At 62.1% G+C, this 16,824-nt stretch overlaps 1 protein-coding gene across 5 annotated transcripts in view; it reads right to left on the reverse strand.

The window, feature by feature from the left end:
- DAGLA (diacylglycerol lipase alpha) overlaps nucleotides 1-16,824 on the reverse strand; it is a 62,493-nt gene that overhangs the window by 3,699 nt on the left and 41,970 nt on the right. For 4 of the 5 annotated variants that reach the window (XM_086677218.1, XM_086677220.1, XM_086677219.1 and 1 more), the window contains 13 exons: nucleotides 15,139-15,226; nucleotides 13,152-13,286; nucleotides 12,851-12,928; nucleotides 10,826-10,950; nucleotides 7,878-8,031; nucleotides 7,416-7,499; nucleotides 7,225-7,302; nucleotides 6,584-6,664; nucleotides 5,602-5,744; nucleotides 4,795-5,275; nucleotides 3,318-3,514; nucleotides 2,481-2,610; nucleotides 1,770-1,957 (listed from right to left, as the gene is read on the reverse strand). In XM_086677218.1, coding sequence (XP_086533344.1) covers nucleotides 1,770-1,957; nucleotides 2,481-2,610; nucleotides 3,318-3,514; nucleotides 4,795-5,275; nucleotides 5,602-5,744; nucleotides 6,584-6,664; nucleotides 7,225-7,302; nucleotides 7,416-7,499; nucleotides 7,878-8,031; nucleotides 10,826-10,950; nucleotides 12,851-12,928; nucleotides 13,152-13,286; nucleotides 15,139-15,226 — 1,962 coding nt within the window. Of the gene's footprint in view, nucleotides 1-1,769; nucleotides 1,958-2,480; nucleotides 2,611-3,317; nucleotides 3,515-4,794; nucleotides 5,276-5,601; nucleotides 5,745-6,583; nucleotides 6,665-7,224; nucleotides 7,303-7,415; nucleotides 7,500-7,877; nucleotides 8,032-10,825; nucleotides 10,951-12,850; nucleotides 12,929-13,151; nucleotides 13,287-13,585; nucleotides 13,696-15,138; nucleotides 15,227-16,824 lie in introns of those variants that run through there. The other variant, XM_086677222.1, reaches the window with a different exon arrangement.

Raw genomic sequence — 16,824 nt, forward strand, 5'->3', positions numbered from 1 at the left:
GGTTGTTGAACGGCCCGGGGCAGGGACCCTTATTTTTTTTCTTTTTAAGTTCTTTTTTATTTATTTCTTAAAAGGGCTTTTTAAAAGTTTATTTTGAGAGCGAGCGAGAGAGCGCACAAGGAGGTGAGGGGCAGAAGGAAGGAGAGACACAATCCCAAGCAAGGAGCCGGATGTGGGGTTTAAACTCAAGAACCCAACCGCGAGATCATGACCTGAGCCTTGATCAAGAGTCCGACCCTTAACCTACTGAGCCGCCCAGGCGCCCCAGGGACCCTTACTTACTTATTTATGTTCATTTATTTTGACAGAGCGAGTGAGCAGAGGCAGGGCAGGGGGAGAGAGAGAGAGAGAGACAGAGAAGAGGAAACAGAGGATCCGAAGCAGGCTCCACACTGTCAGCTCAGGGCCTGATGTGGGCCTTGAACTCACAAACCGTGAGATCATGACCCGAGCCGAAATCAAGAGTCTGAGGCTTAATCGACTGAAACACCCAGGCGCCCCAGGGACCGTTGTTTTTTAAAAACAACTCCTGTTTGGCTAATGCTGTGGGTAGGGAGCCCTGAAGGCCTAAGGCCCCCGCTGGGAGCACTGCTGGGGCACCTTGTACCTGTGGGTAGCCCGAGACTCAGAGAGACTGGCTGCCCCAGGTCACTCATGAGGCAATGGTGGGAGGGGGAAGAGGGAAGGGGGGAGGGGAAAGGGGGAAGCGGGGAGGGGGAAGGGGGAAGGGGTAAGAGCACTGCCCAGAGCTGCCCCCACAGGCTCTCAGACCCTCAGCACCAGCACCACCCTTCCCCACCCCCCTATCTCCCCCCACCTCTCCCAGGACTGTGATCACTTTCTTCCTCACACTGGGGTTCCTCCAGCCTCTGCCATGGGTTGGAGCCCTCTGCGGAAGGGACTGGACCAGGCAGTGGGGGGGGCGGGAGGGGGGGGCGGTGATGCAGCCGCTGCTGCGAGGGGACACTGGCTCCCTCATGTGGTCATGTAGTTGTCACAGGAAATGCACAAATGGGAGAGCGAGAGACGTCCAGGTGTCCCCGCCAAGGGCCAGGAAGCAGCGACCACCCTTCTGAGCAGCCTCCTGGCCAAATCTGTAACCTGGGCGGGCAGGGTCCCAGAGAGCCAGGAAGACTCCCACCCGCCAGGAGCCACCGTGTAAGAGCCACCCCCTGGTAAGAGTGTGCATGAATACGGAGTGTGGGTGGGCCTGGGAGCATGCATGCACGGCTCTGGGTTCTGTGTACGGCAGGCACACCAAGCGTCTGTATGTCAGCTACCCCAAACGTGTCTCCGTGGTTCGGTCTGGGCACAGGTGCGCTCACACATTCACGTGCACGGCTGCCTGTCCTGGCGTGGGCTCTCTGTGCACTTAGAGCTATTTGTGAACACGTATGCACACGTGTCCGCTTCAACACAAACACATATGTGTGCACGTATGTAAGTGCATGGGTATCCATCTGTTTGGGACCAGATGGCCACGAGCGAACCTGTGTGCTTGTGGCCGTGTGTCTGTGCGTCCCTAGACGGCCACTATCCCACGCGGGCTTCAGTGATGGCAGACTCGGGGGCAGTGGGAGCTGATCGGGAGACCCTGAGCAGAGGGGATCGAGATCGAGTTCTCCTGTGCACGTGCACAGAGCTCCGTGAACACGTGGGCCCAGTACGTGCACAGAGTACAGACGCGCACAGACATTCGTGCTCTGGGACACACTGTGGCACCTGTAGCGGCCTCTGGGGTGGGCTGGGGCTGGGCGCCTGGGGCTCACCTGACGCTGCTATTTCGGTGGTCTGCGGTGGGCAGCTCTAGGGCGAGGCCGGCGGGCACGGGTGGCCCTGTGGGCAGCGGCTGCTGCTGGAAGATCAGCTCGGGAGTCAGGTCCACCTCAGTGGGGCTCACCATGACCTTAGCAGCAGAGAGCAGGGCCGTCTTTCCCTTGTTGTAGTTCTCCAGCACCTGGGGACGGGTCGGGCAAGCTGGTGGTGGTGGTGGTGGTGGCAGAGGAGTGACAATCACATGGGGGGGGGGGGGCAGCAGGCCAGGCTTCTCAGGCCAGAGCCTCGTGGGGTGAGCCGGGCCCCGCTCCTGTCCCCCCACCCCAGGTCCCTTCCCCACCAGGAAGGCCTGCCCCACAGATGGGCCAGGCTGGGGTTTCCCTTCCCTATGGTCAGCCTTTCCGCGGTCAGGTGATGGCTGAGGGTGCCTGTGGGTGGTGGTGCACCTGTCAAGTGCCAGGTGGCCTCCAGGCCCTCTAAGCTCAGCCCGCCTCGGGGACAGGTCCCTGGGAATCTCCTAAGCTCCCCACTACGGGGCCACGTGGCGATGTGGACCACGGAGGTGTGGGGGCCAGAACACGAGCTCTGGTTCACTCCTCTGAGAGTCCGCACCCTTGCTCATAACATGGGGACGGAGACAGGCCAGCAAAGTGCTGTGGGTGCTGAGGTGACGTCACTGCCCGGGGCTGCGCAGGGTCTCTCACCTTGTTGAGCCCCTCCATGACCACATAGGGGAGGTGCTCATGCAGCATGGCCGGCGAGATGATCACCTCGTTGAAGGCCTTGTTGTCGCCCCAGATGGCAAAGTATGTGGGCTCCTCCTGCTCACAGCAGCTGGGGACACAGGCGCCGGAGGGAAGCTGAGTGGGGGTGACTCCCTGGCCGAGGCCCCCAGGTCCCCGGGCCCCCTGCTCTCGCCTCACCCTGAGCCCCCACCCCACCCCCACCCCCACCCCAGCCAGGAACCGTTTGTGCCAAATGGGCCTCAGCCGCTGTCCCTACACAGCCTACTACCCGCTCGTGGCCTGGGTCACACCTGCCCCAATCCTGGGCAGGAGGGGTCGCTGGGAGGGAGGATCCAGGCCCGACCCTCTGAGAGCACGAAGTAAGAGAGGTCGATGTGTAGCCTGTCCACCTTCGCGCTCCCCCCACCCCCGCCCCGCCCGTCACAACCGCTGCCACCTAATCCCGGAGGGGATGCCAAGTGACACCTGAGGTGTGAGCTGGCCGGGGCCTCAGGGTGACCCCTCCAGGGCTTCCGCTTTTACATGGCCCCTAAGTGGGAAGAGCTACTCAGGAACAAAGTCTGAGACGGCTGAGGGAGGAGCCTGGAGCCCCGCTCTGGACTTTTCTTCCGTTCCCAGCGCCCCAGGATAGGGCAGCCCCTGCAGTGAGCATCCTGGGCCAGTGTCTCCCAGCCTCTGCCCACCACCCCCGCCCCGTCCCGTTCCGAGGGGTGATGAAGCAAGGCCAGCCCAGTCCCCCACCCCCCTGGCTGCTGCCTCCCCCACAGCTGACCGGGGTCGCGGGCAGCACCCTACCAGCACTGCTCTGCTGGGTGGTTGTGGACCACGTGGATGATGCGGCCGGGTGGGTAGAGAGGGGTGCTGGCTGACAGGGCGATGGTCAGGTCGCTGGGGTGGGTCCAGAGCCGCGTGCTGGCCAGCGTGGCCACCTCCACCTCCTCAGGCAGCTCCGACTTGGGGATACATTTGGTGGCCCCCACAATAATTCGCCACTGTGCGGGGCAGGGGGGAGATGGGGAGAGAGCTGAGCAGGGCTGGCTGGGTGGGCAGGGGCAGAAGCGTCCTCAGAAGGAGGGCCCTTGGTGACAGGTGGGAGCTGGGATGGCCATGGGTGGAGGAAAGGACAGTGCCCACCTAAGGACGCAGTGGCCGAGGCATATGGTGGCCAGGATGGCCAAACAGATGCCAAGGGCAGATGATATGACACTGTTGAATGTCAGGGCTGGAAAGGGGCTGGAAGAGCAGTCAACCCCTTATCTAGAGGATGGGGAAACAGCCCAGCAAAGGGAAGGGACTTGCTCTAGGTCATTTCCTAAGTCAGAGACAGAACAGAACCCGAAGTTCATCACAGTTGCACCTACCAGGCCTGGGCACATCTGGATTGGCTCCCAGCTACCTGCCTCCTGGGCCTGACAAGGGCACAGGCCTGGGTCTGATAGGAACAGCTCTACCTTCCAGAACCAGGCTCCTCCAGGCAGACATGGCCCCCTAAGGCTTTGCTGCCCTGCCCACCTTTGCCACCTGGTGCCTGACCCAGGGCCCTGCCTGCCGGAGGGTCATGGGCACCAAGGTTGGGAACAGGCCAAATTGGGCAGAGATGGTTAATGGGGTGGGGGCCGGCCTGGGGGTCACAGGGGACAAGCTGGTGCAGGTCAGCCCCTGCCTGCCTGTCTCCGGGTACCTGGCCACAGCACCCACCCCTGCCCGGCATGCTGAGGCCAGCTTGCCACAGGAGGAGCCCCCCAGTGTCCTCCTCTGAGACCTGATGAGGTATGAGGAAGGGCTGATCCTCTCCTTAGCCACAGCGGACATCAGAACAAAGTGCACCCAGATCCCCTCCGGCGGTGGCAGCCTGGCTCATGGAGCCTGGGGAGCCGCAGCGGGCTTGGCAGGGGGCTTCCTGTCGCAAAGTTGAAGCACTGGGCTTCGGGCCTGCTTTTTCTTGACTTTAGGAAGCTCTGGGTGATGGGGACTCAGGAGCCCTTGGTTCCCTTCCTGACTCAGTTACAGCTTGTGTAAGCAACAGCAAGTCCCCTGCCCACTCTGGGCCTCAGCCTCAGTTTCCCCCTCTGGACAAGGAGCAGGGAGACGTGGTGAGCTTGGAGGTCTGAGAGTTTGAGGGCCCGGGGTTCCCATGACATCAGCCACACACAGCCTGGCCTCACATGGCTGGGGCCTCTTGTGCTTTGTGCCAAGGGACAGGCAGGGCACAGGACAGGTGAGGTGCCCAGGGCCCAGCGTGCCCTGGCAGGAGGGAGGGGCGGGGGCTCACTTTAGGCTTCGTGCTTCGCTGCAGGACATCCAGGAGCTGTCTGCGGAAGCCTTCCAGCTGGGAGAGGCCGATCCTGGGGAAGGAGCCAAGACGGGTGTCAGCCTGGCCTGGCCAGGGCCCGGGAAAGGCGCGGGGTGTGGGGGCAGAGCGGGCAGGCACATGGCAGCCACAGAAACAAAAAGACCACGCCATCAGGATCACAGGGTGGGAGGGGTGGACAGGCAGGCGGGAGTCAGCAGCTCGGCAGGGCCGAGCCAGGGAAGGGAGGTCAGGCAGGGTGGGGCCACCCATCCTCCGGCTCTGGGGGCTCTGGGATTCCCCCCGGGGAGATGGGAATCCCCCGGGGAGGGAGGAACAGTCCACCGGGATCGGGACTGTGGAGAGAGGGCATAACTTGTGACTTGCGACTCGCCTGGGGACAAGGTCTTTGCCCAGAACCACAGCTGTCACAAATTCCTTGGAGTATTCCATGGCGTCCTCGCTGCAAAGGAAGCCAGGGGGTGCTAAGGCAGGGGTGGTGAGCGGGCCCCGCTCCGGCACTCCTGGGGTCAGTTTTTGATTCAAGGCCCTCCGGGGAGCTCACGGGTGCCAGGCCAGGCCGCCCGCTGCCTGTCGCACCTTTCCTGCCAGTGAGGCTTTGCCGGGAGTGGATCCTGGGGTCTGCCTGGCATCTGATGCAGCAACCCCCCGCGCTTAGCGGGCCATTCCCAGGCGCCCGTGTGACCAGAAGCCAGACTGCCCGGGGCCAGCTCCCGAGTCTTTAGCCCCCGCCAACCCAAGCCAACTCTGAGGCCCCAGGCTGCTCACCTCAGCAGGCCCCCTGGTGGGGAGTAGGCAAAGCACTTGAGGGTAGGGTACTGGGGGCGCAGAAGGAAGGAGAGGATGGCAGCCGTGCCTGCACCCAGGGAGTGGCCCACCACAATCAGGCCGTAGTGTTTGGTTCCGCGGCCCTGAAAACCGAGAGAAACCTGAGAGCCCTGCCCCGCTGACTGTCTGGACTAGCTGAAACCAGGGAGGCGGATGGGTCTTCCCGGAGTCCCGGGATCGTGTCTGTGCTGTGCGGCTGCCGGGGCAGAGAGAGAGGGCCAAGCTAGACTCACGCAGAGCAACTTGTTGGGGGGACTCTTCTAACAAACTCCTACTCATCCTTCCAAACCTTGCTCAGAGTACCTCCTTGGAGAAGCCCTTTCTGATTTTCCAGGAGAGGCTGACTTCCTCCTAGACGCTGCATCTACACCTGTGGCAGACCTTCACACATGGTGACCATACTCTGGTGTAACAGCGTACGTTCTGTAAAGATTATACTCTGTTATAATCGCTTGTTCACCTGCCCTTGTTTCTGTGCCCCAAACACTAGACTGGGCTCTCCGGGGACCAGGGACGGCTTGGCTTTGGGAAGAGCAGTTGGCAGCACCTCGGGAGATCACCCCGACCAGAGTGACCCCCTTTTGATCGGTTCTGCAACGATTTTCCATCGCCTGCTCTAGATTCTGAAGCCCCTGGCCCGAACCATCTTCGGGCCTCCAGTGCCTGGCGTGGAACAGGTGCTCACAACTGGGTGGGGCTGAGCAGGGGAGCCCAAGAAATGCTGGTGCAAAAGAGGAAGGCGTCAGAGCAGGTGGGAGGGACTGAGCAAGTGAGGAGGGGCCGGGAGCCAGGTATCAAAGGAGGCTGTAGGAGCCTGGCCTGCTGGGGAGGCGCCACCGTTCAACGCATCCTGCCCCCAGTGTGGCCCTCGGGGAGGCAGGGCCAGCGTGGCCAGGGCTCGCTGGCAGGGAAAGTGCCTCACCAGGTCTCGCCCAAAGGCCTGGGACAGGACCATCTCCTGCTCCAGCTTCTTCTTGATATACTCAGCCGACAGGACCATTCCCTGGGTAAGGAGGAACAGAGGTGGGTGTCACGGGCAGGGGGGGAGGGAGGTCTTTTAGAGACCAGTAAAAACCAGTGGCTGGAAGCTCACTAATCCTGTCCCCTTTCCCCTTTGGCCCTCCTGACTCCTGGCTGTGGGGCCTGGTGGATACTTTCTCACATCAGTCCCAGCTCACAGATGACAAAACTGAGGCTCAGAAGAGTGGCATGTCTGTCTACCAGAAACCAGTGGTTTGGCAGAGGACGAGCCCCAGGAGGCTGCCCGTGAGGGAGGGGAGAGAGCGTCTGAGGGCGAGGGAGAGACCCCCTGGGTCCTGTGCTGCCAGGAGGCCAAGTAGGGTGAGGTGCTGCCTCCTCAGGCTTTTCTGGGACAGGATCTGGGCCAGGTAGGACCATGGGGGTCCTGGTGGGTGGGCCACAGTGAACTTCTAGATGAATCTGCACCTCAGGGGGGTGATGGGGGGGGTGGCGCAAGCAGGGAGGCCCCCCACCGCAGCAACAAGACAGGTCTGTGTGCCAGCAGGGTTGGAGAGAAGGCAAGGGGCCCGGAACGGGGCGTACCTTGTGTCCCAGCCAGGTGCCGTGGTGCCCCTCCACAGGGAGGCGCTCAGCGTCACCAGTGAGGTCTGTCAGCGCATCCTTATGGAAAGAGAGGACGGGTGAGGGGTGGGGTGAGGGGTGAGGACGACAGGCACCCCTCGGGGGCTGTGAGGGTGTCCACAGGGGCGGGCTGGGAGCCACAGGCAGCATACCTTAGGGGAAAGGGTTCCCCGGATACTGATCACCACCTTCTTCTTGTCATGGTCCACTGCCACGTAGAAGGGGGTCTCATAGACCTAGGATAAGGGGGTTCATGAGCCGAATGGCCTTGGGATGGGGCTAGACCTGGGGAATGAGTGACCTGAGCAGGTCTTCCTGCTACGGAATCGGCTCCCTTGGCCGCTGGGCCCCGCAGGGCTGGCGGGGGCTCCCTCCCCATCCAGCACAAAGCCCGCCCTGCCCTCCAGGCTCCCCTCCAGCTCAGACAGCCTGAGAGCAGCCGTCCTGCCTGCAGGGTCTAGAAGGACCGCCGCCCCCTCCCCAGGCCCTCACTGCTTATTCCCTTGATCCCTTCCCCCAAAAGGCTGGCAGAGAAGCCCCAGTGTTGGGTGTGGGGTCGGGGACCACCTCCCAGCCCCAGAGGGAGTGCAGGCCCGGCGCGGGCGGCCCCTCACCGCGTCGTGGCAGGAGGTGTACACGATATCCACCGCGGTCATGTTCTCGTCCAGGAAGTGGCGCCGGATGGCAATGGCGTTGCAGCCACAGCAGTTGTCTTCCTCGATGGTGACTCCCGGGGCGAAGCGGGGCCGCGCAGGGCACAGGCAGCACCTGGCGAGGTGGCAGAGGGCTCAGAGACCCGGGAGAGCCATTCTCTCTGCCGTCCTCTCTGGAACCTCCCTCGCAAGTCCCAGGGTCCTCAGCCTACTTGGCCTCCTGGCAGCATGGGACCGGGTGGGTCTCTCCCTCGCCCTCGACGCTCTCTCTCCCCCTCACCCCTGGACTGCTCCTCCCTCACTGGCAGCCTCCTGGGGCTCGTCCTCCGCCAGAGCAACGATCTTCCTGCCTTCTCGCTCACCACACCTGCTCCTGCTCTCCGGCACTGAACACCTCCTCCGAGCTACAGAACCGCCCGCCCTGCTCCCGGCCTCCAGACGCCCCCATCCAACCATGCCAGGTCCCAGTCCCCGATGGTCCACCCCCGCGTGCTCCCCGAATCCCCCACACCCAGCTGCTCTGTGCACAGTCCCAGACTTGGACCTGGCCTCGGGTCCTCCCCCCACCTCTCGTCCCACGGCCTGGCGGTCGGCACATCAGCTCGCCCTGCCTTCAGATTCAGAATGGACTCCAACCACCTTCCCTGGCGCCCACCCTTTCCACCATTATCTCTGGCTCGGAGTGTCGTGGCGGCCTCCCGACCGGTCTCCCTCTTCTACTCTTGTCCTCGGCATTCTCGATCAGAAGCCAGGGTGAGCCTCTGAGACATGAGTCAAGCCACATCATTTCACTCAAAACCTTACAGTGCTGCCCTTTCTTGTCTACTGTCAGAGCTGGAGTCCTTGCAAGGGTCAAGGGCGCTGCCCCATCAGGCCCTGGTTCTCTGGCTTGCTACCTTCGACTTCCCTCCGGCCCCACCGGCCTTCCTGCCTGCCCTCAGATGCACTGGCCATATCTCATGACAGGACTTCTCACTTCCTTCAGACCTCTGCTCAAGTGTAGGTCACGGGGACATCCACCCTGGACACCTCATCTAGCACAGCCAGGCCCCTGCCAGCGTTCCCCAGCCTGACGACACATCCGACTTTATTTTTCCCCAAAGCATCAATCTGCTCCAACGGGCTCCGGGTCCCTGTCTGTGTACTGTCTGCACCTCTCCACCAGGCGATGGCTCCACGGGGCAGGCTTTGCTCTGCTTGGTTTACCGCTGTGTCCCCAGCGCCAGGCACACGGGGTAGGCATCCCCCTCAACGAGGGGCTGAGTGTCAGAGCCGGGCACCCTGCTAGGGAGTGCAGGGGCTCCTCAGGCCACCAGAGGGAGCCAGCACCCAGCCGACCAGCCCTGCAGCCCGGAGCGGACACAAGAGCGCGATCTGCCAGCTGTCTTGAGATGACAGCTGGGATTTTATTAAGGAGCCTGAATTTCGGTGATGCTGGGAGGTTTGTCTTCACTCAAGCAGCACCTAAGGGATTGTTACATCCCGAAGAGGAGTAGCCTCGCTGAGCAAACTCAGGGTCCGGCTGCATCTCGGAAGCTACCGGGCCTGGGGTGGGCAGCCACCTCAACCCACGCTGGGAGAGGCTCCCACCAACCGTAGGGCCAAGTGGGGGCCGGCCTGGGTCTGGGGGCCAGACTCCTGTTCTCAGGCAGCTGTCTCCTCTCTCTAACCCCGGTCAGCCCATGGCCACCGCAGCGTGGCCTTCAGGGACAGAGACCTGGGCTTGAACCCTTGGCCTTGAGGACCGTCTTCTCTCTCCCTGCAGCACCGGGGAGCTGAAAAACAGCAGCATCCCTCCTGCCTGCATGTCACCCCGAGTGCCCGGCCTGCCAGTGACTCCCTGGCTTCCGAAATACCTCATGTGCAGGTGGGACAGACACCGCCTGCACAAATGACGCCCCCACCCTGCCCGTGAGTGACGGCGCAGGGCCTGTCAGAGCCCAGGTCCCGGGACTCCTGGTCTGGTGCTCATTTCAAGAAGCTTCTTAGGCAGCGGCAGGGACTCCCAGGGACGCTGGGAGGACCCGCTGTGGGAGGGGGCGTGGGGTGTGTGGTCCGCTCTGTGAGTCACTGGGGGGGCGTGCGGGGATGGGGAGAACCAGGTCCCCAGGGCCACCCAGCTTTCTGGAAACAAAGGACACCACAGGAGAGGTGTGGCCGCCCCAAGGGCAGGGGTGTCACAGACAGAAGCTGCCGCCCAGCCTGCCAGCCTTTCGGGACCAGGGAGCCAGGGAGCTGTCCTCCTTCTGTCTGGGCCACACTGAGGTTGGACACACCGAGGACGGGGAAGGGCCCCTCCTGGAGCTGTGCCCTTCTCTGGTCCACTTAGGGAAGCACGGTCCACCGGGCCCCTGAGGCGGGCTGCAGGCAGGCCTGGGGTGGAAAATCCTTTCTTTCAGAGAGGTGGAGCACAGGACAGGAGCAGGAGGGAGCAAGATGTGGGCAGAGGGGAGTGGTTGAGAGAGGTAGAGACAGACACGGCAGGGGAAGGGAACCAGCAGTGCCAGAGGCTGGACAGCTATCGTTGAATCCTCTCAAAAGAGCTCCAGCATCCCCATTACACAGATAAAGAAACCGAGCCTTGCAGAGGTAGGGGGGTCGACTCGCCCAAGGCTGCCGACTCGCCCAAGGCTGCGGGTGACAAACTCTGGATTCAGAGCAGATTTTGGAATCTGCGTGATTCCAAAGCCCATGTTCTTCCCTGCCTGGGGATAATGCGTGACTAGAAAGGTCGAGGCCCACAGGCGGGGTGGAGGAGAGGAAGGGCGGGTTGCAGACCACAGGGGAGGTGGGGGCAGGGCAGCAGGCACAGTCTGTTCAGGGAGAGCGTCCCACAGGCTGGCCCAGCCGCGGGACCTCGGCTCCTCCGCACGCACTGGCCGGCCAGAAGGACAGGACGGGGTACTCACGAGCAGGACCGAGCCAGCTGGCAGAGGCCACAGGCAGGCTTCCGCATCAGGTACATGGGCCACCCGTAGGCGGCCAGAGCGAATAGCATGTAGTAGCAGACCTCTTTGTAGCGGAGCATCTCTTGCTGGAAGAGAGGAAGCGGAGTCAGTCACCCCTTGCCCTTTCCGCCTGCAGCCTCTGGGCCCAAGGGCTCCCCAGGAAGGAGGAGGGAGCGGTCCTGCCAGCCTCCCCGGGGGCTGTAGGCCCACCCGGCTCCCACCGTGGAGGAGGGACCGCTCCTCTAGATGATAATTGCATTTCCCTAATTATCTCCGTGCAACCAGGGCACGAAGCCTCCTGGGGCCTGTCCTGCTGCTCCAACCTCAGAATTAATGATTTGGGGACAGAAAAACACTCGCAGTGCTGGATCGATTTCCTTGCCCGTTTTTTCCGACAAGGGAAGAGAGGGGGAGGCGGGGTGGCATTCACCCCGCCTCGGCAATCAGGCCTGGGAAGGGAGATTTGACCCCGAGAGGCCCTGGGCCCTCCAGCTGGGGGTATCCAGGCCTTGAGCGGCAGGGCTGGCCCTGCAGGCCCTGGGTGACCAGAGAAGCCGTCAGCTGGCCCTCCCGGCCCTCGGGTTCCTGGTCTGCAAATCCAGGGAGACTCCAGTTTGACTCGTCAAGTCACAGGCTCCCAGGGGACGTCTGGAGCAGATTGGGATCTCTCCAGAGAAAGGCGCCAGTTTGAAACCCGGTGTCTGAGGCCAGCGGCTATTGTCATCAGCCTGATGGGCTGGAAGGACACAGGAGGCACAGGTGTCCCAGCAAAGCGGCTTCCGGTGTCCCGGGTGTGCCAGGCACCGGAGGGCCCCTGCACTTAGAGGGAATTAGTCACCTTGTAAAAGTTAAAGAGGGTGATTAGTCATCTTGTGAAGTGAACTAGGTAGCTCCTTAATAAGGGCCCAGAGGGGTAGAACCATCCCTGGGCCAGCCCTGTCTGCTCTTTAGGAATGAGCTGAAGAAAGCAATCATCCTCCCTGGCTCTGGCTGGAGGGCGGGGCACGGGCAGGCTTTGCCAAGCAGCAGGCGGGGACCCCAGCACCTCAAGGCTCTGCTGCCTGCCTCTGCCCCTCCCCCTTCACATGGCGAGAGAGCCCAGGGCCACCCCGGGGAAGCCCGGCTGGGCTGGGCACCTGCCGTGGGTGGGCTGTTTTCAGAGGGGATACGAACACCTACTTTGGGCAGTGGGGACAGACGGAGGCTTTTCTAGGGGATTTCGCTACAAGGGGTAAATCCTTTCTAGTAGGGTCCCGGCTGAGACCTTGTGGGGAGCTGGACTCCGGATGGCTCCTCTTCTCCCCACCAGAGTTCTGTGTGGAAGGTGGGCCCGGCACCATTACACACGCAGGGACGGGCTCAGAGGGGATGGGGACGCGCCCAAGGTCACGGCGACAGTGGCGGAGCTGATGCGTTCCTAAGTGGGTTTGCTCCTGAGGCTGCTGGCTGCAGTTTTAGCCCGGGGAACACAGTGCCCTTGAGGTATGGCGGGGGGCGGGGGGGGGGGGCAGGCGGGGGGCTCCCCGGCCACAGGACCGGCCCCACCATTACCTGTGACACACCGGATTTCTAGCTAAGATGCCCGAGGAGAGGTTCTGCTGCTCAAAAAAGCTTGAAACCAGCGGGTTACGTGCTGCTGTCTTTTATGACCACAGCAGCAGCGGCAATAATAAAAGCAGCTCCCTGCCCCCCCACCCCGTGAAGCTCTTGATAATCTCAAGAGGCCAGGACCAAACGTTCTGAGTGTGGTCAAGCAGATTCCAGGGTTTCATCCGGAGAACCAGCATGATGGGGGTGGGGGTGGGGGTTCTCGGGATGAAGGCGTGCGTGAACCGAGGTGAGCGGCTGGCCGGAGAGCTGCAGGGGGACTCAGGGAGGAGCAGGTGCAGCCCGCTGTCGGGGCGGCTGGCAGGTGGTCTGCTCAGCTCATCCCAGCAGAGGGAGAGGGACCCGGGGCAGGCAGGGTGGGGGGTGCTTCTGACTCACCGAGTTCTTGAGGTCGAGATACTTGGTGTTTCTGGTCACTGGCATCCCAGACAGGAAGGCCAAAATGTCATTGTTCGCCTGTAAAACCAGCGTGTAAAGGCGGCTGGCTGTCCCAGGTCCAGCTGCGTGGCTGAGAAAGGGGGTCCAGGCCCTCTAGGCTCTCACTCTGCCTGCTTCCCAAGGGCCTCAATGCCCCCAAGGGGGCGTGTGGTGGGGAGCTGGCGTCAGAGGGTGACCTCCGGAAACCTGGAGAGTGGCACCGGGACAGCAGGGAGACGCCGGGAGGAGGGCGGGCACTCACCTCGTCCAGCACCGCGTTGCGCTTGGCCCGCTGCCGCTGCCGGAGCAGCACCAGGCCCGCAATGATGTCGGACGGCACGATGTCGAGGTCTCGGAAAAACTCGGCGAAGAGGTAGGCGATTTCCGAGTAGGCATCCTGTGAGGTCCAGGGGGGTGGGAGGCAGGGGCAGGGGAGCGGGAGAGAGGGCGAGAGACCGGGCGTGAATCCCCCAGGGCCGGGACTCTGCTCTGGGCCCGGTGCAAGCTCGCCCCGGCACCTGCACGGCGCCAGCTGGGTCCAACCCCACGTGACCCTCTGCAGCCGTGACCCCAGGGGCCCTAGCCTGGGCTCAGGGCCCCGCGGACCTGGCCAGAGCCGTCTGGGACAGCCACCGAACCTCGTCCGTCCTCCACCTCCCGGCCCTCTTCTGTCCTCAGAGCTCCTACGGCACTCACCATCACCGCCTACCACGCACAGATGCCAACGTGAGCCATTTCCTGTTCTTTCCCCAGTCACTAGGAATCAAGGCCTGCTCGGCCCGGCTTGTTCTCCTCCGCCTTTCTCTCTAGCAGAGAAGCCAAAACTGAGCTCCTGGCCGCTGCCTCTCCACGCTAAGTTTCTTCCCACCTCCCACCAGCTGTGACCTCGAACGGCCTCCTAAGGGCTGAGCCTCTGGGGTGTCAGGCCCCCTCCCCCAGCTGCCCACAGCTGCAGGCTCAGGGACCCTCACGATGTGCCTGGAGAAAGGTGCGACTCTGGGCCAGCGGCCCCCACCTCCCCGGGTTCCCTGTAAGCCTGGTCCTCAGGCCGGCCCGAGCCCGGGCCAGGCGGCCACGCTGGTCGGTGCGCTCAGTGCCTTCCCTGCCACAGTCGGAGGAGAAGTCTGGAAGCACCTCCCTAACCTCTTAGGGGAGGCTGTGACGGGAACACACTCGTGGCGACTGGTTCTCTCTTGCTGGGTTTCTTTTACCCTTGAGTGCCTGGCACTCGAAAGGGAAGACAAATCAGGGGTTGCAAACTCAAAGGCCTAATGAGGCCAGACCGAGCCTGCTCCTTCTCAGCCCCTGGCTGACTGCGCCGCGAACCAGATCTAGAGATGCCACCCGTACGTAAATGCCCTGGTTTTCAATGTTGGCACTCAGTTCCAACTTTCAGCAGCACAGCAGAGTGATGGAGAGGCACCACCTCCAGGGACGGAGGGGGGTGGGGCTTTCTTATACCCGATTACTCATTCCACAGCTCACCAGGGACTGCTGGTGGGAAGGAGCCGCTCGGGCCTCGGGCGGCTTCCGTGGAGGGCACTTGCTGTCTGCCTCGGGGAGGAGTGGTCTCCTGACCTCACCGGCTCGGCCACTAACTAGCTGTGGGACGCTGAACAAGTCTGGGCCCTCTGGGCCTCAGCCGCCTGATCTGTAAAACGAGGAGGGGCCACTAAATAGTGTCTAAGGGCCCTGCCAGCACTGGGGGGGGGGGGGGGGGACTCTGCCTCAAGGACCCCGGGGGCCCTGCCGCCCCACCAGGGGCCGCCCTCAGCTGACCGGGCCTTTCTTCCGTAGCGCCCGGCACTGACTGGCCTGACCCTTCGGCTGCTCCGCGGAGCACAGGGTGTGGAGGCTGACTGGGTGCGACTGGGGCTCAGCACTTGACAGCTCCGAAGCATCTCCCAGAGTCACTTGTGTTCCCATGCTGTTCTTTGCTTTCAGGCCACCCTGGTTTTTCAGTACGTCCTCCCCAAACTAGGCTGTAAGTTCCAAAGGGGGTGGATGGAAGGTCTCGAAACCTTTCCGTCCCCTCGACAAAGCAGGGGACCGGCTGTTTCGCCTGCTGGAGGGAGTGCGGTCAGCAGATAACAGATCCTCGTATGAGCAGGCTGTCACCTCGCTCTTGCTTAAAACCCGGCGGCGCCCGTCGACCAGCCCCGCCCCGCCTGGCTCTGCCACGGAGTGACGGCTCCGGAGTGGCTGACAGCAGGATGTGAACCTGACGGGAGAGATTTCCCAGTACTTACTGACTGGGAGTCCTTCGTCCGAGTGCAGCAGAGGAACACTTTGAGCCGGCGCGACCAGCTGGTGGCCTGACCCTCCTCTAAGCGGTGCCTGCAGAGGGGGAGAGTTGGTATGTGTGAGGTCAGGGGATGGGACCGGAAGAGCCTAGGTCCAGATGGGATGGAAACAGGGCAGCCTGTTCCCAGGATCGCAGCAAAGGGCTCCCCGGCAGGAGGTCTAGGAGAGAACAGGCCTGGGCCTGGGGGCTTCAGAGGTGGGAGCCCAAACTGGGGACTGCTCGGGTATCCAACGGTGCAAACTATGAGCCCAGGGAGACAACAGCAGGGTGCTGGGCCTCTCAGCCAAGTCACTGTGAAACCCGGAGCAGACCTGTTGGACAGACTTACTTCCCCTTGGAAAGGATTTCCCTCCCTGTATTTGGGGGGAGTTTAAGGGCCAGATGAGGCTCTGTATTTCTCAACGCCTTGGCTCTGTTACATAAGAGGGGACAAGGGCCCCCACCTTTCATCTGCATGGCTGGTGCCTGTCTATTCCCGCCACCACCCCCCCGTCCCAATGTGTCTAGCTGCTCTGATGGGGAGTCAGGGTATCCAGGAGTCTGTACCCAAAGGCAGAGCAACTGGCCAATTATCCACTGGGCCCCTTCCAATTTCTGGGTGCCCAGAAATCGGGGTGTTTTGAGTGTGAATTTAAGAGCACGGACATTAAATATGTCAGTTTCAAGATTGAGCAAGACAGGGCTGGTTTGCTTTTGTGACGTGTGCCCTCCCCCTCCCTCCAGCCCCTTCAGATCCTGAGGCTTGGTGGTTAACAGGGGTGGCCCCGAATGGCTGCAAGGCTCTTAGTGTCCATCAGGAGTGACAGGCCAGGCCCTCCTTGCCAAGCCTGTTGGCTCCTCTCTGCAGCTAGGGGCTGCTTCCTGCAGCCCTGGCTCCATAAGGCAGTGGGCCACAAGGAACAGGGAAAGCCACAGAGCTTTCTAGGGCTAGAGGAGGGGGTTAGGAAAGGGCGCGAAGGATAGAAGGGAATTGCCGCTTCTGGGATCTACCAGCTCTTAAGGGACCTGGGCAGCCTTACGTCATAAACCAACGTCCCACCTGCCAGGGGCTTGATGAAGGGACAGCATGCTGGCAAGCTGGGTTCCCAGAGCATCACATTCTTTAACTCTTTCTAATCTAATGGGCTTTTAAAGAGTATTTCCTGTTGGGCCTCTGGTTGACGGAAAGTGCTGACTATACACTTGACTGCACTACCCCTTAGGTCCACCAGGTGGCAGATGGAGCCAGTGACGGGTTTGGCCTCCTGCATCAGTTAGGCTACTGGAGACCCACACCGGCAGAGAGACACTGAATCTGGATAGAAAGTTCATGGACCCAGCACCCCTCTGCCCCGGGGCTCACTAAAGTGAAGGGAGGGAAGACACCCCTGCAAAGATCCAAGGTCAAGGCTCCCAGGGAATAGCGCTGGGAATAATCTATCTCCCAACCCCTACGAGATTTCACTGGAAGGAGAGAGGGCCCGGGACTTAAACAGCTTCCTGACTTCCAGATGCTAAAATAACCTGTCAGTGTCGTTCTCCTGGAAGTGGAGAAAGGGCAGGCAGGCTTGAAAATGTCCTTGTTAAAAAAACTGTTGGCTTTCAGAGCTGAGGGAGGGCCAGCGGAGACCAGCCCGAGTGAGAGGTGGTC

This window comes from Puma concolor, chromosome D1 (assembly GCF_028749965.1).
Source record: "Puma concolor isolate L17-30 chromosome D1, mPumCon1.1.hap2, whole genome shotgun sequence".
Taxonomy (NCBI): Eukaryota; Metazoa; Chordata; class Mammalia; order Carnivora; family Felidae; genus Puma; species Puma concolor.